This window comes from Mus musculus, chromosome 3 (genome assembly GCF_000001635.26).
Source record: "Mus musculus strain C57BL/6J chromosome 3, GRCm38.p6 C57BL/6J".
Lineage (NCBI taxonomy): Eukaryota > Metazoa > Chordata > Mammalia > Rodentia > Muridae > Mus > Mus musculus.
The window spans coordinates 141,448,020-141,469,436 of record NC_000069.6 but is presented as its reverse complement, the minus strand read 5'-3'; the positions used below and the strand labels follow the sequence as shown (position 1 = coordinate 141,469,436).

Here is a 21,417-nt window from a genome sequence, read left to right as displayed (position 1 = left end):
GGACACATAAGGGGACGGTTATATTTAAATCTCAACAATTACACTACATACACAAAGAAGGTTAGCCTAGTACAGCTCCCAGGATGCTCTCATCTCCTTAGGGGAATTGTTTCCAATATATTTGCATGGATTCTCATGATGACCTATCCCAGGGTACAAAGATGGATACTTTAAATGATTCTTCCCCACTTAACTCTGATGTTAATTATAATGTAATGATTTCTTTGTTTTACTGACAGGATCTGGCTTTGTTACACAGGCTGGCTTTGACCTTACATTCCTCATGTCTTAGCCTACTTAAGTGGGAGTCTTACAGGTATAAACCAACACACTCTGCCACGATCCAGCATTTATTTTTAGCCATGTGCTTGCAAAGTTTGTTCTCTGAAGACTTTTAATCAGTCTCTAAATTAGAATACAGAATTACTTGCCTAACAAAGGCCAACTTGTCTATTTTTCTTTATTGTAAATCTCCATAGTGAATACATGAATTTGTCTCCCAGCTGAGCCATATATGAGAGAGTAGCCATCAAATTTGGCTATTATCAAAACAGACTGTCAATTTGTGAAACACCAACATGCATAAAGCTATGAAAGTACTTTCCTCTCCTGTGGAAAGAAATGTGTTACTTGTCTTAAAAACACTAAATTTATGCAATAAGGGAATTATCTCTGAATAGATATTAATAATTTTCTGGTCTAAACTTGGAGGTGTTAGCACACATAATATTAGTGGTGGCAGATAAGAGAGACATTGTGACGTAAAAGGAGGCAAAAATTCACTCACACACACACACACACACACACACACACACACACACCCCTTGCCTTTCCTAGTAAAAATCTTTCATTCTTGGAAGTCAGGAGCCCTGAGAATTCCCTGGAGAAAAGGTTTCCCAGCAATACTCAATGAACCAATTAGAGCAGGGGTAGAGAGGGGGAAAGTTGTTGCCTACAGCTCAGAGAATTTCCCAAGGACCTGTTTAACATGACTGCTGTCTGTCTTTAATCCACAGTTGCAAAACTCCCTCACTCATAAATAATACTCGCTCTGTGCTTCTACAACCATGTTGTGGTTGGTTTTTCTCCTCCCCTGGGCTGATTTCAACTCGAGATCTACTTTTTTTTTTCGAAAGCTTCTCATTTTCTCAGCACTGCTCCAACAGGTTCGAAACCTTCATCACATTGTAAAGTACTTCATGAATGTCTTGCATTCTAGTTGCATATGTACTTCCATTCATGAAAAGTACTGTCCACTGGAGTCATTAATGCAGCAGAACAAGCAAATGGTACCTTTGGGGTATGTGTGGAAGCTCGAGTGTAAATTGGACAGAAAGGAGATACTGAAGGGAATGGGAGCCTGCCCACCAGACTGTCCTACAGTGACTGGCTGAGAATAGAGTGTTAACAGCAGGTCAGTAGTAAACAGGCCTGGCTAATGAGTAGCAGCCACAGGGACAGTAGCTGATAGCAGATTTCTGTGCTCTACACTCCCTTTGATGTCTCACAGATAACACAGGAAGAGCTGGTGCTCTGGAACATGGAGGATAACAAAGATAAAAGTGAGAGTCCTGCATCTCAGACCATGTGATTTGAAGGGGGGGGGAGTTATTCTCCCTGATCGAGAGCAAATGGAGAAAATCCACACCAGAATGGCGTACACCCCCTAAACCTTCTTTTCTTCCCCTGCTGAAGATCAGAATTAATCCTCAACCTTTGCCTTGTCTGGTGTAGACCAAGAGAAAGTGCAGGAGGCAGAACGTATCCCCAGCTCCTTCCCGCTTAGTCTCTGCTCCCTTCTTTCAATATTAATCCACTTACAGTCCCCTGTTTGATTATCTTCATCGATCCTTCTCCTACCCAGTCTTTTTAATTTGGCTGTTGTAAGCTCTCCACAGGGATCCTGCCTCCTTTTTGCATCTTTGGGGACTTTTAACTTTTCCTTTTCCCAAACCCTTCCCCTCACCCCCCAGTGGCTTAGTCCTTTGTGCACAGAAAAATGACACCGAATTCCAGCAGGACTCATACAGCTGATTCCAGAACCCTTAGGCTTCCTAAGATCGTTGTCCACGTTGGCTTCCTAAGATCCTCCTGGAAGCATTTCTGGCTAGAGTCCTGAAAACTTCTCACCACTTTCAAGAACTCTAGGCTTTCTAGCACGGATTCCCTTGAACATGGTCAGAGGTGCTCTGGATGTGTGCATAAGCAAACCAGAGCTGACCCACAAGGGTAGGAAGCGTCTGTCCAGAAAGGAAGGCAGGATTTATGAGCATGGCCACTTAGCAGTGTAGCAGGAGCAATTTACTCCCTAAGTAGCTATCTCAGATTCACACTGCCTTGCTCATCGCATACCTCCTCATGAGGACCAGGCTTGCCTGGCCTCTGGGCTTTCTTTCAGCACCCACCTCCCTGCATCAGTGCCTGTAGATTTTAGGAAATGCAGGCTGCAGTTGGAATAAACCAGTCTGTGAGCATCATGGAAGGAGGGTTGCTGCTCCTCCCCCCAAACTCTCCAAATTCACAAAGAAGTGTGTGTGTGTGTGTGTGTGTGTGTGTGTGTGTGTAGAAAAGGGAAGGTCTCTGAGCTGGTTCTGAATTGTTGCCTCTCTCTCCAGGCAAAGCTGTGTTGCCTTCTGGCTATAGACAATAAATAAATAAATAAATAAATAAATAAATAAATAAATAAATCTTTAAAATGGCAAAGAAGGATCTGGGTGGGAACTGGTTTGAATAAGTCTGGGAGCTGCACCTCCCTCTAAAACTCAATGAACAAGAAAGAAGCCTCCAAGATGAACCTCAGTCTAGGTGTCTTCCCTCTACCCGTACAAGACATTCCCAACTCTGGACCACTGTCCTCCTACTCCGGCTTTGCTCAGAGTGCCACACACTTCGAGGCTTACACGCATTAAAATGTCAGTTATAAACTGGTTAGCAGCGTCCTTTCCCCCAGAGAGTTGCAGATTTGGTTCGAACAGCTAGAGTCACCCACTAGAGCTGTGGTTTTGAAGTTTTTCAAGGATCGCCTGTCCGGAGCGGGACACGAAGAGGTTGTGAGTGGAGAAGCAGGCACACCCGGAGCCTGTCCTTTCTGGGCGAATTGAGCATCTCCATAGCGCCCCATCAGCAGTCTAGGGGCACCAGCGCCTATGGGTCCTTGGCGGTAATGGACATATTTCCTTAGCGGAGGTGGAAGAAAACCCTGCAAGCGCAGCCATCGCGCACAGCGAGAAGCCTCGGCACACTACACATATTGGGGCACATACCACAACGCCACTATCAGTGCCTCTGGAAACCCCCGGCTACACAATATTCAAAACCGTGCGTCTGTGGGTCTGAAAGTGCAAAAGACACTCCAGGATCCCACAGGCACCGAGACAGCAGCTACACTTAACACACCCCGGGTCCATCCTTACCCAGATCCAGAGCTAAGACTGAAAATCTGGTTTCTTAACTAGTTGGGAAAGTGGGATTTAAAGTGGTTTCCATTGGGGGCAACTAGGCAGGTGAGGAATCAAGGAGCGCCGGGGACAAATAGAGGTAGAAGAGAGGGAAGACAGAAGCAAAGGGAGGTGACTGCCGCGCCCTGAAGACCCTCTTACCTTGAGCGGCGGAGCCGGTGCCACTGGCGCTTAGCAGGGCCAGGGCAGGTAACACAAGCATCTGCAGCAAGTATCCTAGTCCCAGTCCGCAGCGGGCCGCTGTCGCCCTCAGACCTTTCCTCATCGTCGGCAGAGGTGTACGGGGAAGGGAAACGCCACCAGGAGACGCGCAAACAGCCGAAAGCCCAGCCAGGCAGGAGGCTGGATCCGGCCACCGCCAGGCAGTCCTGAGAAATAACAGCAGCCTGAGCGCCACACTCCACTTTCTCCAAGGGCAGGGGCCAAAGGGGGTGGAGAGGAGCCTCCGAGGAGGAGTTTGAAGGTCCCTCGTCCACTGCGCCTAGCCACTGACGTCTCCCGGCTGCTAATGCTCTGCCCCCACTCGGGAAGTGCTGGGAGGTGTAGCGCGGCCACCACCACAGCTCCCGCAGCTCCGCCGCCAGCCGAGCGGGCGCTGCTCTCGGGTCCCCGCGCCCGCTCGGATCGCACAGGCGCCGGGGATGGGGAGGTGGCAAGAGCGGGAGGAGTGGCGAGCCAGCGAGGCGCTCCCCGCTCTGATCCTTGCGCTTCTGTGCCGGAGAGACTCCCGGGCTGCCGCCCGCCCGCCGACGGTCCAGCGACTGTCGCCTCCAGGAGTGGGGCGAGCGGGGGTCCTGGGTGGCGCTCGCAGAGGAGGCGTGGAGGGCGCGGCCCCACTCCGCGCGGGGGGAAGCGGCGGCGGGAGCGCGCTCGCCCGCCTTATGTAAGCGAGGATGGAGCGAAATCCACGCCTCGCGCGGAAGGTGGAGTCCACTGGGTTCACTTGCTCACTTGCTCACTCGCTCCGGCGCTGACAAGGGACACCTGGGGGCAGAGGCAACTGCGGCCAGGGGCAGCACAGTCTCCCCGCCTGGCGCCAGACTCCTGCTCCGCAAGCGCTGCGGGCACGCCTCAGGCCACTTGGCGGTGTCCAGCGGAGCTCAGCCCACCGCCTGGCAGTGTCCCTGAGCCGGCCAAGCCTAAGCCAGATGCCCCAGGACTGCTCTCGCTCTAGGATTTAGGGAGTTGCGCTTGATTGAGCCGGAGGCGGGCTGGAACTTGTTCGCATAGATGGGAAAGAAGGCAAGAAGCATTTGTAGTGGCTCAGCCCACTATCTTTGGGTTGTCAGCGCCAGTCAGGCTGTTTTATGCTCTGCGAGCCGGTGACCTATTTGTGGTGGAACAAAAACTGGAAATCAATGGAAACTCCCTCGGTACTGATTTTTTTTTTTTTTTTTTTTTGCTTGTTCATCTTGGTGGCTGCTGAGATTGAACATTTAAAGAGTGCCGCGGCAAAACCAAGAGAACCCCCCCCCCCCCAAAAAAAAAAAAAAAAGAACAAAATTTGCAGATGCTCAACTTGATGTTGGAACCTATAACTTAGTCTCCAAATTCTTAAGAGCGAGGAGAGAGGACTAAATCTGCTTCAGTACAGAAAGACATTTTGGGGAGTAGTTAGGTTGTGAATTCGTGATAAAAGGATGAAGGAGGAGTGTGAGGAGGAGTGGGTAAAACAAGCCCAGCCTAGACAAAAGGAAGGCGAATGTCTGAACACACCAGCTAAGCTCCACAAGATAGTGTGAAAAATCCCCGATGTTTGTGCATTTAAAATGAATAATTTTATCACGTAAAGGTTCAGTTTCAAGTGCAAAAGGAGCCATATGTAAATACACAGAAGAGTTTAGAAAGTGTGGGGCGGGTGGAGAAAATGGCTGATTTCAAGTCTAATTTGAGCTGTGGTCAGAACTGTCCGGGTGAGCAGGTCAGGTAACTTTTGCATGTCATGATTCTTTTTTTTTTTTTTTACCTCTCTTCGAAATATTCTAATTCTAATGCCTTGTGATTCTGCCTGCCAAGCACCATTGAAACCTCTACCCGTTATGTATGCCTTGGATGGATTTCATAGACTTGGGAAGGTCACTCTTGGGAGAGACATTGACAGAATTAGCTTCTTTTTATTTCCATGGAGACTTTGCCTGCCACTTTAAAATCGCTTAATTTTCTTCAACCTCCCCACATGGGCACATCAGGAAATGTGGGTAGTCAGGTGCTGATGCCAGATGGGCGGATCAATCCACAGTGATTTACTAGCTGGATGGCATGGCTCAAAAGGCCAGGTGTCTCCACTTCCTGATCTGTAAAGTGGGTTTATTAGAAGCAATGAGATATAAGGTTTCCTGAGGTTAGAAAGTATTAACTATAGGTAAAATGCCCGGCATTGTCATTGATGACTGTTGTTCTGATCTAGAAGACACTCAGCCTTTTTTGCTACCTCAGTTCAACAGTACCTTCCTCAGTTAAGTTCAAGAATTTGTTTATATCTATGTTCTCAAAATTGTAGTCATTAACTCTTACACACATCCAAGTGTGACTTCTGTGAAATGGCAATTTCTAACGTTTATGTTACTTGTCCTCAGAATGTAAATGGTTTTATGAAGACAATGGCTACCATGGGGGGATGGTGCTAATAACCTGTCAATATCATGAAGAGACTATGGTTAAATCTAGTGGTTTTCTCTATAATTTTCCCAAAAGAAGAATAAGAGCTTGAAGTCTGTCAGAGAAATCTCTGTGCAGAGTTAGTGTTATGTAAACAAGACTGCAAAGTTGTGAAGTGTTAGGTGTGGTGGGCTATGCTTGTCACCCCAGAACTCAGGAGGCAGAAGCAGGAGAATCACTGTAAGTTTAAAGCCAGCTTGGGGACTCCAAAATGGTCAGGGCTATGAAGAGAGAACCTGTCTCAAACAACAACAACCATAAAGTTGTAGAATTGGGCAGTTATTAGTTATACCCGTCTTTTGGCTGTTTTTCCTAATTAGGATTTAACTCATTTAAAGCAGACACCCTGCCTTGCAGATCTTTCCAACCCACACTGTTAACACAAAACCTTATCCGTGCTTGGTATTCAGTCAGGATTGGTTGGCTGGTTGACAAAAAGGTTCACCTGGGAGGAATCTTCAACGTCTAGGACAGATGAGGAAGGTTAAAATGATCACATCGTCTTGCTTGGATCTTTGAAGCCCTCAGCAGTCGATACCGCATGAAATTAGTGCCTTAAAAGCACCAGTCAGCGATAAGGCAAAGGAAAGTAGTTCAATGCTGAGATTCAGCCTAAAGAGGGCAGGAGCATGGTTTGAGAAAGATGTGTGGCTATGAAGAGGAAAGAAGAGAGTATAGGGGCAGGGGCCCTAAAAGCACCTGTGAGCAGCGCAGCTCCAGCAATGCCTCTGGCAGCTACACACTGCCTTTGTATCAGCATTGTGTCTAGTGTCACTGACTGTCACAGTTTCATCTCCATGAAAACAATAACGCAGTGTTTTTGAGGCTGCTTAGTACAGTTTGCTCAGACGCAGAGATCTGGGCACATACATCTCTGTCTAGAGAGGACTCTGACTAATTCCCGGGACCCTCCATTCCTTTCACCTGCTTGGATTTCCCAACGAGTGCTCACTTTACATATCTGCCCACTTATCTGAGTGCTTATTTTATACATCTACATGCGTATGTGCACTCACAAATAAGTGCTTGCCAATAGAATGTATGCATCTCAAGGAGAGGGCATTTTCCCTATCGTGCTTAGCACTCTCTGCCCAAACTATAGAGCACAGCCTAGCACATAGTAAGTATTCTTTGGGTATTGAATAAGGAATATGAAGCAGTGGATTTGAAAACTGAGCCAAGACCTGAATAGCACCCTGTGCAATTTCAAATGATGTGTAGGCTTTTCTAACTGTTGAATAAAAATCAAGTGTGAATAAATCTGAACCCAAAGTGTATCTGAATGTGACCTTTCAGGCTTAAAATAACGCAGGTGTTTAAGGAACCAACATGAAAAGCATCTCACTTTTGGAAAAATAAAAAGCTTCGTTTCAATCCATACACCAGGGCTGCCTATTTCTTGGCTCCGGTAAGTGGAGAATTAACTGTGGGATAATAAATCCCAGTGACAGGTGCTAATGGGAATTAAGCATGCAAATCCCCTGCATATCCCTCCAGAAATCTACACCAAGAAAAGTATGCTATTTAGCATGTGGGCTTCTCAGTAATAATAGTATTTACTCTAAACCACTATGGAAAAAGTTTCCAGTGCAAGGCTTAAATAAAATGAACTGAGCATCTATTTTCAACACAGAAATATTTCCTCTCATTTTTATCTCTGTCCTTATGTTTGGTTATTCACATTTTTTTTTATATCTTAATGGATATCTAAAAACAATTCTCTGTAGTGAGGATATTATTAACTAGCTGCATAGAAGCAGGATTTTACCAAATGTGTAGGATGACAGGAAAACTCTGAGTAGGATGGGGGATGGGTGTGGAGACCTCGGCTATAACATGACTGGTAGAACTCACGCAAGGGAGGCCAGATGGTCCAGAATCAGCTGGTTCAATCACAGTTCTCTCCCTCATCCCAGAGAAAGAGACTTAGTCTCTCATAAACATGCACTCTCTGAAACTTTGCACTTCCTGTTACCTATATTAAAAAAAAAAGACTATTAGCAAAGGAAAACAACCTGACTTAAACAACCTTTAATAAGAAGTGATAATTCATCACTCTACCTAACAGAATAGTCCTGGGCGGAGATAAACGCTGTGTTGCTAATAGCTAACATTTATGAACTGATTGCTATGTGGATACTAAGTGAGGATACTAAGTTCTTTGTGGACTATCTTGCTTAGCTCACACACTGGATATTGAATTGAAGTACCACTATTGTCTTACTTCATTAATACTGCTGTAACAAAATACTGAAAATGGTTATATATAAAATACACAAATGCATCTCCTCATAATTGTGAAGATAGTTGGACAATCTAAGACGGAGGTGTGGGCAATGGAGGGTTCCTTCTTGCCAAGTCATCTAATGAACTGGTTAAAAAAAAAAACAAAAAACAAAACAAAAAAAAAACAAGATGGTTTGATAGAGCAAGTGTAGATGGGCCATTCATCCATTCACACACACACACACACACACACACACACACACATCTACTCCCATGATAACTTAATGAATTTATGAGGATAGTGTACCAAGACTCAGTTACCTCTTAGAAGACACCCATGACTCAATTCTATTGCAGTGTGGAGGGAACACAGCTCCAACACATGAATTTTGAGGGTCATATAGAAACCTATGATATATTATTTTTACTCAGAAGAAAACAGCCTGTCCAAGAAGCACAGTTGATATTTCTTAGTGCCAGAATGATTTCCGCAGTCATGTTTTACACCTAAAAACTTACTTATGTTTTGGCTTCATAAAGAGACTTGTGGTTGTACTGCAAGCCTTGGAAGCTCTGACTTACAGTGTTTTTACCATTATCAATATTAGCATAAAACATAACCCTATTCTCATGTGGCCAACAAAATCCAGAAAGTAGTCCCTTGACCAAACTTGGGCCATGACCACTTGGTTTTGACCAGTCCTTCAATCACTCTGACCAAAGGATTAAACTTATATTGAACTGTGTGCCTTGTGTTAAGTACTCATTTTGGTAGCTAGAAACATGGACTGAAATTGGGGAGAGGGCTTTCCTTGAAGCAATCTCAATGAAGTAAAGAAAGATTAATACAAAACATTGGAGGAATTCCCACCAACATGGCGGAACTCTGCTTTGTACTTTGTGTTACATAATTGGTCCTCAGGCAGAGTTTTATCCCATAGCTTAACACTGTACCCAAAGTCGCATTGCTTTAGAAGCGAACAACACTGGCCCCTTATACATTGCTTTCTCCTCTACCATAGGAGAAAGAATTGAGTGCAAATTCAATTCAATTTAGAATACCACCACATTGCCCTATTATAGTGAAGCTCCAGTCTAAGACTCCTGAAGAATACTATGGGTAATAGTAACTATGCAGTAACTAATGATAAACTAATAGACAATCTAGAGGGAAAAACAATTCTAAATAAATATAGCATGTGGGGCTATAGGGTCTCAGGAAACATCACTGGGGGAATAATAGAAAAACAACTGCAAGTGAGACAGAAGCACTTGTACTAGCAATGCTCAAGGTTTCAACAATGAGTATTTATCTCTAACAGCGAGAAGTCTGGGAGTGGGCAGGGCGAGGAGGCTCTGGAAACTCAGTCCAGTTGTTCTAAATGACTTGGCTCTTGGTACTCATAATGTGTGGCCTTTGTTCTCACAGATGCTGATGGCTGTTACTGCTCTGGGAATCATGTCTGCATTCCCTGCTGGAAGAAGGAGCGGGTCTCTGGGGTGCAGAAACCATAGGTTAATTCTAAACAGCTTTTATGGAAACCCACAGCCAAAGCAGCTTTGTTGTCTTGTCCTGACAGTTTGCCCAGTGGCCCCCATTAAAGCAGTACATACAGGTGGGGAATAGCATCGTGAATGCTGGCTAGAACAGCTGGCTGTGCTGGGCAATGGGATAGAGGTGCAAAGGAAAGGCACAGAAAGAACACTAGGGGATGTAGGACACTAGCGGTTACTTGGAGATACGAAGGCAGATAGAAGTAGTTCTGTTCTTGACTGAGTAAAAAGGATGGGTGTCCCAGCATCCATATTGAATGGCTCACATAATCCCAGCTCCACGGACTTCAACAAATACTTTCGAACATAATTATGGACACATAACTGAAAAGAAATCTTGAAATATACAAAACAGGGAAAGAAGAAAATAATTAAGAAGAAATGCAGTAATAACCAAAAGCTGGTATAATTTCTACTCATGAACATGATGTTGTGACTGGTGTATGGAAAAACCTATTAAAAGTTCAACAGAAATATAATCAAATACGATGTGTAACTTAGAGAAAAGTTTATGAACAATGCTGTCATTTCTTACTACACAGACGGAATAAATAAGGCACTTAATGAAATAGCGAGAATGTTCGTGATCAGTAAAACTAGGTTTGTCTCATTGTGTATGTAATAACTGCTCCTTTTTCAGAAATTGCTATGACTTTCAAGATTAGTGTCTTTGTCATAGGAAACCAATAATTTACAAATATGTACATTTTCTGTGAATTTTAACCGCAGACACAGATTTTCCGTAATGTGTATGAGACATTGTATGATATGCCTGTATTATCTAATTTACTTCACTTGATTAATCACCTGACGAACAGTGATTGCAGCTTTCTGTAGAAGCATAATCCTACTGTGGAGTAAACATTCGACTATTAGACTCTCTATTCTCTCTGTGCCACTTGATAATTACGAACCAGGTGATGTTTCTACTGCCTACTGTAAGACCTCTCCCACACTCACCACCTTACAAACACACATAACTGCAAGCTCCAACTGATCTAGTAATTTCTGAGTAATTGGCATGCCTCCACTTTCTCTGCTATGCCTCTCACAACTCCCAGAATGACCTGTCTTGCAAAACCCATCATATTAGCATCCTAGAACCACATTTAAACAATTTCTTGTTGTTTTATATCTGCTTTCCCAGAGTCTATCATAAGCAAAACCAGCCCTTAGAAAATCAGCTGCAGAACACACAATGTAATCAGTTGTATTTCTACTCCTTTATTCTTTCCCTTAAGTAATAGAATCACCTAGAAGCTCTGCGCTGGTTAGTTTTTGTTAGCTTGGCATAAGCTAGAGTCACCTTCAATTGAAGCATTGCCTCTATTGGATTAGCCCCTGGGTGTACTTGCAGGTCATTTTGGGTGTGAGGGCCCAAAACACTATGTGTAGTGCCACCACTGGACAGGTGATCCTAGACTGTGAGAAAGCTGGCTGAGCAAACTGCTAAAGAGCATTTCTCCGTGGTCTCTGTTTCATTTCCTGTCTTGAGTTACTGCTTTGGGATCATTTAATGATGGACCATGACATAGAATTTTAAGCCAAATAAATTAGTTTGTCCCTCAAGTTGTTTTAGTCATTATTCTATCACAGCAACAAGAATATCAAACTATCACACACCCACTTGCTTTTGTTTCTGTAGTCTCACCCACTGCAAATGTGTGTGAGAAGATGTCCTTGCCTCACTTGGTTCATCCAATGAAAGCAGGCATTTGCTTCAGTGCGCTATGGCTCTCCTGGTCTAACTATGTACCTATGTGATTTGTATATTCTGTAGGTGGTATTCTGTAGGCAGCCACAAGATCCAGTGATGGAGAAACATGGCAAGACTTGAGGGCAGGATCCTGAGGTTTGCTGCCTCCTGCTGGCATCCTCAGAGATGAGACAAGGTCAGCCAAAGGCAATTGCATCAGACCCAATACCTATGGCCAAGAATTTAAAGCACTTCAGTCTTTGGATTTGGAGTTATGCTTAGTGAAGCCTGCTGCCATCGGTGGCTATATTGCTCCTCACAAGACACTATGTACATGACTAAACTCAAGATAAACCAGATGCTACTCTTTATAGCAGTGGCAATGGATTAACAGAAAACTGGGGCAGTGGGTACACCAGTGAGAGTGACTGAGAAGTTCAGTGAGGCATGTGGGTACAACATCTGTAGTGGATTACCCTAATGGTGCTTGTGTCCTAATGTTAATTTGGAGACCCCAGGACTGGGTACCCTAAAGAGGAGAGAATCCACATGTAAGACACTGAGTTACCCTGTCCTAGTTAATTGTGATTGGTAAATAAAGATGCCAACAGCTAATATCTGGGCAGAAGAGACATAGGTGGTGTTGAGCTTTTCTAGGCTTGGGGAGAGAGGACCATGAGGAGGGAAGGAGGAGGAAGAAGTTACTATGAAAAAGGAAGAACATGCAGGAGAAGAGAGAGGACTGTGGCCATGGATTAAGAGAGAGGAGAGCATAGCCCTGAGGACTGCCCAGTTGGAGCTAAGAGCAGCCAAGATGAAACCTAATAGGTAATAATTCAGAGCAATCATTAGGAAGGTAGATTCTAGCAGTATGGAGGACAGGCAGATGCCCAGCAACTGTGCTCCTTAAGTTATATTGTAAATATAAAAGCTCTCTCTCTCTCTCTCTCTCTCTCTCTCTCTGTGTGTGTGTGTGTGTGTGTGTGTGTGTGTTATCCAGGAAACCAGTAACCTAAGACAGAGTTGAAACCAAGTCACTAGATTTTTAATAGTTTTTACTTCATCATCACTCGAGGAAGACAGGGAAAAAGTGGTAATTGTGCATTAGAAGAGTTAACTAACTTGCCTATACTAAATTTGTACCCGATGGCTATTTCCCCTTAGATGTACCTTAGTACAGGTACACACTGTTAGATTCTTTAGGAAGCTTCATACAAAGCTTCAATCTATAATCCGTTTTCCTGATGTGAACATTAGAAAGGACTAAAGGTTCTGTAAAATGAGGTGATGTTGTAACCACATTTCAGAAACGGGCAGCATGTATCAAATTGTTATGAAAATGACAGAGTGTCCATCAGAAGTCTGTTCTAATCATCCAGATGAGAAACAGTGAGAGTGCGCATGTCACAAGCAATAAACAGAAAACGAGCGAAGGGAACATGTTCAAGATGTCCAAATGGGATGGAGGTTGCTAAACCAGAATATAGGATGAAAAACATCGTATTATTAAATATTCATAATGTAATTAAGAATAAGCTAGGTAACCCCGCAAAGCTACTTGCAGCAATAAATTACCGTCAACTTAATTAAAGCCATTAAAGAATTAAAAATAAGATTCAATGGGTGAAAGGGACACATAGATTTTTAGGATTACTGGCATTCATTGGGACTAAAATGTTGCATTCAAGTAATATGGTAATGACTCACCAGCACACATAGCCATTCTATTTGCTTTTCATAACCCTTAACTGTACCTGGCACAGAAAATATAACTAAGAAATATTTTTAAAATAGACAAAACAATAATTTCTGAGGATTTTATGACATGCAGCCTAAGTCAGTTATGTGTGTTTGGTGTTTTTAACTACATTTTTTTCCTAAATTTATTTACAGGCTCACTGTTGAAAATGCACTCTACTTTATTTTACAAAAATATGCCATAAATTACAGCTTGGAATTCAGAACAGCCAACCCAGTTAATCACAAGTCATTAGATGGAAAACAATGGCATTATAGTGCATATAACCCAATCAAAGCACAATGTGATTAAATCAGTCAATAGAGAAAGTATTTGACCTTTGTGCTTATGACATAAATGAAGTAGAAAACAAATGATATGGAAATTGCCAAGTTCATTTCTTGATATCACTAACAACTCTCAACAGGGAATATGATTTATATTTTCTTTCTCTCTGTATATAAATGTGTGTGTGTGTGTGTGTGTGTGTAAGTTTGTGCAAGTGTGTACAAATATGCTGGTAGGCACATTTGTCCAGCATGCTTTCTGGGGTCAGAGGACAACCTCTGCTCTCATTCCTTAAATACTTCCTTTAGTTGAAAATAGAATCTCTTATTAGTTGGCCTAGATCTTCACTTGTGTAACAAGCTGGCTGGCTGTTAGCTCCCAGGTTCATCTTCTCTCCATCTTGCACCTTGCAGCACATGGGATGCTACTGTGCTTGCTTTTCACATGGGTCCTGGTGATCTGAAGCCAAGCCCTCAGGGTTCGACCACTTTACTTATTCCACCAAGTTCATTACTCTCCAGTACCCATTCTACTATTTCCTAATTAGTTCCAATCAGAAATGGAAAACTATTATTTGTTTAAAATAGTTATTTTTTTTCTCACTAGTGCTATAATCCTTATCAGGATGTGTTCTGTCCTTGATAGATTGGCAGACTACTAAAAGAAATGATGAATGTGAAACGGGGAGGGAAATTGTTCCAACTGAGGAAAAGAGGTGAAAAATACAGCAGCAGAAGTGAAACCACACAAATGAGAATATTCCATAGTTCCTTTAAAACAGTGAGTGTAAGATTCTTACGTTTGCCTTTTGCCATCTGGAAATCTCTGGTGTTAATGTTCAAGCTGTAAAAATGGCTATCCTGTAAAAATGGCTATCCTGCCGAAAGCAATCTACAGATTCAATGCAATCACCATCAAAATTCCAACTCAATTCTTCACTGAGTTAGAAAGGGCAATTTGCAAATTCATCTGGAATAACAAAAAACCTAGGATAGCAAAAACTATTCTCAACAATAAAAGAACCTCTGGGGGAATCACCATGCCTGACCTAAAGCTGTACTACAGAGAAATTGTGATTAAAAACTGCATGGAACTGGTACAGCGACAGACAGGTAGACCAATGGAATAGACCCAGAAAAGAACCCACACACCTATGGTCACCTAGGTGACAAGGGAGCTAAAACCATCCAGTGGAAAAAAGACAGCATTTTCAACAAATGGTGCTGGCACAACTGGCGGCTATCATGTAGAAGAATGCGAATTGATCCATTTCTATCTCCTTGTACAAAGCTCAAGTCTAAGTGGATCAAAGAACTCCACATAAAACCAAAGAAACTGAAATTTATAGAGGAGAAAGTGGGGAAAACCCTCAAAGATATGGGCACAGGGGAAAAAAATCCTTAACAGAACAGCAATGGCCTGTGCTGTAAGATCAAGAATCGACAAGTGGGAACTCATAAAATTGCAAAGCTTCTGTAGGGCAAAAGATACTGTCAATAAGACAAAAAGGCCACCAACAGATTGGGAAAGAATTTTTACCAATCCTAAATCTGATAGGGGACTAATATCTAATATATACAAAGAGCTCAAGAAGCTGAACTCCAGAAATTCAAATAACCCCATTAAAAATGGGGTACAGAGCTAAACAAATTCTCAACTGAGGAATACCAAAGGGCTGAGAAGCACTTGAAAAAATTTTCAACATCCTTAATCATCAGGGAATGCAAATCAAAACAACCCTGAGATTCCACCTCACACCAGTCAGAATGGCTAGGATCAAAAATTCAGGTGACAGCAGATTCTGGTGAAGATGTGGAGAAAGAGGAACACTCCTCCATTGCTGGTGGGATTGCAAACTTGTACAACCACTCTGGAAATCAGTCTGGCGGTTCCTCAGAAAACTGGACATAGTAATACTGCTAGATCCAGCAATGCCTCTTCTGGGCATATACCCAGAAGATGTTCCAACTGGTAATAAGGACACATGCTCTACTATGTTCATAGCAGCCCTATTTATAAAAGCTAGAATCTGGAAAGAATCCAGATGTCCCTTAACAGAGGAATGGGTACAGAAAATGTGGTACATTTACACAATGGAGTACTACTCAGCTATTAAAAACAATGAATTTATGAAATTCTTGGGCAAATGGATGTATCTGGAGGATATCATCCTGAGTGAGGTAATCCAACCACAAGTCACTTGATATGCACTCACTGATAAGTGGATATTAGCCCAGAAACCTAAAATACCCAAGATACAACTTCCAAAACAGAAGAAAATCAAGAAGGAAGACCAACGCCTGGATACTTCATTCCTCCCTAGAATATGGGATAAAATATTCATGGAAGGAGTTGCAGAGACAAAGTTTTGAGCTAAGACAAAAGGATGGACTATCCAGAGACTGCCCCACCCAGGGATCCATCCCATAATCAGCCACCAAATGCAGACACTATTGCATAAGCCAGCAAGATTTTGCTGAAATGACCCTGATATAGCTGTGTCTTGTGAGGTTTTACCAGTGCCTGGCAAATACAGAGTGGATGCTCACAGTCATCTATAGGATGGAACACAGGGCCCCCAATGTACGAGCTAGAGAAAGTACCGAAGAGCTGAAGGGGTCTGCAACCCTATAGGTAGAATAACAATATGAACTAATCAGTACCCCAGAGCTAGTGTCTCTAGCTGCATAGGTAGCAGAAGATGGCCTAGTTGGCCATCATTGGGAAGAGAGGCCCCTTGGTCTATCAGACTTTATATTCCCCAGTACAGGGGAATGCCAGTGCCAAGAAGTAGGAGTGAGTGGGGAGGGGAGTAGGGCAGGGGCAGGGTATAGGGGACTTTTGTGATAGCATTTGTAATGTAAATGAAGAAGATATCTAATAAAAATAAATTTAAAAAATGAGTGAGTGTCCAGTGGGGAGGAAACCCTGGTTCTGGTAGTCATCAACATGGCACACAAGATGGCCCCGGGGTTCAAGGACAAATTGGTATTGCTGAGCATCACACAGCAAAGTTTATAAAAAGGCTCCAAGTCAGGCACCCTTGAGGGCGAAGCTTTGCATTGGTTCCCTTTACATGGGCTGCCATTGTGGACGAACTAAGAAGCTCTGAGGGAGAGTTTTGCTATAATAAGGCAATAGTTGAATCTGTGTCTGCCATGCTGCATAACTCTAGAGAGACCCAAAGAATAGTTGCATAAAGAATAAATTAATCAGTAAATTATTTAACAAATGTATATCTGTTTTAACATAATCAATATTATTTTCTGTTGCCCTTAGCTATTTCATTTCTTTTTAGGCCTCAGAAAAGGCTCTTGATCATGATTATTCTGAGACAAATCTCACCTTGTGCTTCTGTCTCTAATGAGGTCAAAGGAAGAACTTTACCATTTATTAACTTATTTGTCTGCTGACACGAGGGTTTTGTGAAGACTCTGAGGCAACCATTTATAATTAATAGTCTAGTGTTCCCTTTTGACCGTTTGATCCAAAGACTACAAATAACAATTATTTTTAAGCTAGAAATAATTTGAAGAAAAGCTATTTGAATAATCAAGGAAGCTTAAATATTCCAAGAATCAGTAAAACGAGTCATTTAAAGAGGTTGTGGAAGTGAGAATGTATGTGTTGAAATGTCTTTTCTTCCTCTATGTTCTTCATTTTTTAGGACTCAAACTGTTTTTGAGTGACCATTTCTTGGGGTGTAGGAAAGTCCAAATCTCATTGTTTTTACTCAAGATCATTGGCTTATTTGAAAGTTATTTCATCATGTCGATTACTCAGTACCCAGGTAAAATGCTCATCTTTTAAAACCTTTGAGTACGCATGTCTTTGATGTCTATGCACCTAATGGTACCTTCAATGGATGCCTCTGCAGATGCGTACTTTCCTTCCAGTCATTTATATTTCTCAAATGATTCAAGTTAGGTTCTCAGATAACTCAGATGTTTGATAACAGTTACAAAATTTAATCTACTGAGTCATTCTGATTTACTAATACTCAGAACATATCTGCCTTTACCCAGTATAATAAATAAATATTTGTTTGTTTTTCTCTATATATTTTTCCAATATTACATTCAATGGAATTGTAAATTAGGCATTATGAGAATAAGACTGCAATTAGGCAGTTAACTTTTATATCCATACATATACTTAGTATTTTAGAATATTATTTCTACCATATGCAGAACTGCCTTAATAAAATAAGGAACTTCACTTAATTAAAGTTAATTTATAAGACAAAAGACCAGTAAGAGCAATGGATGTATACACAGTAGTGTTGAGTCATTATAATAATAAAATAATACATTTAATAAAGTTTGAAAAAATTGATCCATTCAGAGTAAGTGTCCAGGTTTTTGTTTTTGTTTTTTTTTTTTTTTTTTTAATGCACTAATAGACTCCCATCTTCTGGCTTTACATGAACAGAACAGTCATCCATCTTGAAATGGTCACCAGAAATGAACATGATGAGGTTTATATTGAGTTTCTGAATTCCAAGTTAGTGTCTATGTATATAGTCTAACAGTGGGCTAATGCATTAGTTTCTCTAAATACAGGAAAGATGCTGCTTAAACTGGAGCTAAGGCCATTTAATTTCCTGAGGTAGAGCCCACATATAACTGCCTCCCAGGAATCTCTGTTCAATAAGGCATGCACTTAGTGTGGAACAAAGTATCAAAACTCCTAGTTACAGTATGAGAGATGCTCTAAGTGAACAAGAAAAGTTAGCAGTGTTCCCTCACTGCATGTCGATGTGCCTCAGTAGGATAAAAACATTTTGCTGACAGGACCCTGATATAGCTGTCTCTTGTGAGGCTATTCCAGTGCCTGGCAAATAAAGAAGTGAATGCTCACAGTCAGCTATTGGATGGAACACAGGGCCCCTAATGATGGAGCTAGAGAAAGTACCCAAGGAGCGAAAGGGGTCTTTAATCCTATAGGAGGAACAACAATATGAACTAACCGGTACACCCCCCCCCACCCCCAGAGTTGTGTCTCTAGTTGCATATGTAGCAGAGGATGGCCTAGGTGGCCATCAATGGGAGAAGAGTCCTTTTGTCTTGCGAAGATCATTTGCCCCAGTACAGGGGAATGCCTGGGCCAGGAAGCAGGAGTGGGTGGGTTGGGAAGGAGGGTGGGAGGAAGGTATGGGGATAGCATGTGAAATGTAAATGAAGAAAATATCTAATAAAAATCTCAAAAAACCCCATCACTTCAGTCTTTTGTACTCACTTATAAATTCACACAAATGCCAACATTATAGTAGCATCCTTATCTACTATAAAGTTCTTATTTTGATAAAAATGATTACCACAAAATACAAGCAATTATTCTTGGGATAAAATAAAAAATAAATAAACTCCAGTTGTTAAATACTGTTATACCTCAACAAATAAATAATAAGAAAAGATAATTCAGAAATCTTGTATATGGGTATTGTGTTTCTGGTATAAAATATTGAGCAGTTTTATATTTTGGTTTCCTTAATTATTTGAAGTGTCATATCCACTCATAGAAATATTTTAAGAGAGAGTATTCTATGATTATTTAGCTAATGTCTCAACATACTCCATAGTCAAAAAGTTGGCAAAAGCATGCTAGAGTGAAATGACTCAATTACATGATGATAACATATGATGTGAGCAGTGTGTGTACTTATGTTTGTACCTTATGTTCATAACTTCAGAATAACACTTTCAGCATAGGAAACCTAGAAGGTTGGGTTTGCAGCAAACAGAAAAATATCTCTAAATCTTCAACTTTTAAAGGGAGAGCCAGCCAAGGGAACATGGCATAAGTTCCCAGGAATGCAAGGGATGGGGATGCGTATATTACAGGAATGTATAATGGAGGTGATGCAACCCAGCACAACTTTCCTGTAGCTACCACTGATTAGAACGGGCGTTCTTACTTAATTCTACAAAGGTTCAGTGTAGTCAAAATCTCCCAGAACCAACTTAAATTTACTGATATTGTGTGACCTATATGAGTCCTCAAAATAGCAATTTTTATCTCATTAGTACAAGGGGGATAACCAACCAAAGTCATCATTCAGAAGATATTACCAGCATAGCCACTTTTGACTGGTCAGCATTCACTGGAAAGATTATGTCTTTGATGGATGTTTCATCCACATCCCTGCCATGTATGTGAAAGGCTCATGTGCAGAACCCTGCCCTTTTGGAGATAAGAATGCCTATTTGTAAGTGAGCAGATGGTATCTTAAAGTTCAGAGACACATCTCGGGTACAGTCTCAGAGGAAGGAGGGCTTGGCCTGAAAGAGTTCTAGTGTCACTGGAAAATATTTCCTGGGTGAGGCTGATAGCCTCTCCTGGTGCTTCCACTAGGCAGCACTGATTTATGGGCTTAAAGATACATAAATGTCATAGGTGTGGTTATTTGAGTTACAGAATAAGAAATAAGCTTCTTCCTGGTGGAAGGTTGTCTGATTATATTTCTGTACATTTTATGTCATGATTTTTAAGTCTGAATATCCCAACATTATTTTAATTGGCTCATAATTTTAAGCATTTTGATTATATCAAATACCACATCACTTTTATTTATCCACATCGTCACACCAAACTGCAGACTGTCCAAAGTCATTCAGAACTTATTTGGAATGGCTTCTGCGTACATATATATGTTATAGACATAATGAATCCCGTGTGTCACTTGTAATTTCAGCAAGCACACCCACAGGTTTCATTGGTGCAAACACTACACTTAGATTAAAATACAAAATCATCAAAATTATAAAGCAAAAATTCACTTTGAAAATACTTTAAATATGCAACAAAGAACAGTACACATATTTTACACATATACATTTGGGTAGTGGTTCTTGCACATGCTAAATCTAAGATTCAGTTTTACTCCATGGAAGGTCTGTCTGTATATTTAAATCTATACAAATTCCAAGGAGTTGTCTGATTTCTAGAAGATGCCAGTGTCAAAAAGTTCCTTAGATCTCTGGACAGGGTAGTTGACATTTACACCCCAGGAGGAGGTAATTTCATGGAATCCCTGTAATTTTGTCCTTGAAAGGAAAGGATAAGTATTTCATTTTTGTTTGTTTGGCCAGTGTTTTAATCAGGTGGGTTTTGCATATTGAACACAGTTGCCATGATTGGCTAAACTACATACACTACAGAAAAGACTTATTTACAACCTGCTTTGAGGCAGTCTATGTGGGTCCTTCCAGATCATGTGTTTCATGGATGGAAAAGTAAAGAAAGAGAACTAAGGAGATTAGAAACAAGCTAGAATCCACGGCAGTCTTAGACAGTAGCTATCTTCTATTCTCAAGAATGTGCCTGAGTAGCTGGAACAAATACTACTTGGTTAACAGCAGAAAAATAGGATTTTGTGGTTAATTTTTTTCGAGATTATCTGTTCTGCACAACAAAGTAGTTAATGGGTTGTATAAGTATTTGGGTTTTGTGAGTATGCATCTTTGGGAATAAAGACAGACATACACAGAGTGAGAAAACAAAGAAAGGGGGAAAGGAGGAAGTGGAGAAGATATGAAGGTGTTCTTTCTTTTAGATTTTAGATAAATATTCTGTTACTAGCCCTTCAGGATTTTCAGGTAATTTTGAAGTAGATCACACACAAGCACACACACACACACACACACACACACACACACACACACACACCACTACAGATAGTACAATGTTGCACTGTGTATATCTGGCTCTACATCTGTACAAACAAGTACAGATGCTAAACATTTAGGGAAAAAGCATCACAACCTGTTGTGTTTCATCATCCCCTAAGCAATAACACA

At 41.6% G+C, this 21,417-nt stretch overlaps 1 protein-coding gene across 2 annotated transcripts in view; it reads right to left on the bottom strand.

Moving 5' to 3' along the window:
- Positions 1–3,873, bottom strand: part of Unc5c (unc-5 netrin receptor C) — a 369,361-nt gene extending 365,488 nt beyond the window's left edge. For both annotated transcript variants that reach the window (NM_001293561.1, NM_009472.4), the window contains exon 1: positions 3,600–3,873. In NM_001293561.1, the coding sequence (NP_001280490.1) occupies positions 3,600–3,723 (124 nt within the window). In that variant the 5' untranslated portion in view covers positions 3,724–3,873. The remainder of the gene's footprint in view (positions 1–3,599) is intronic.
- Between the last annotated feature and the right edge of the window lie 17,544 nt (positions 3,874–21,417).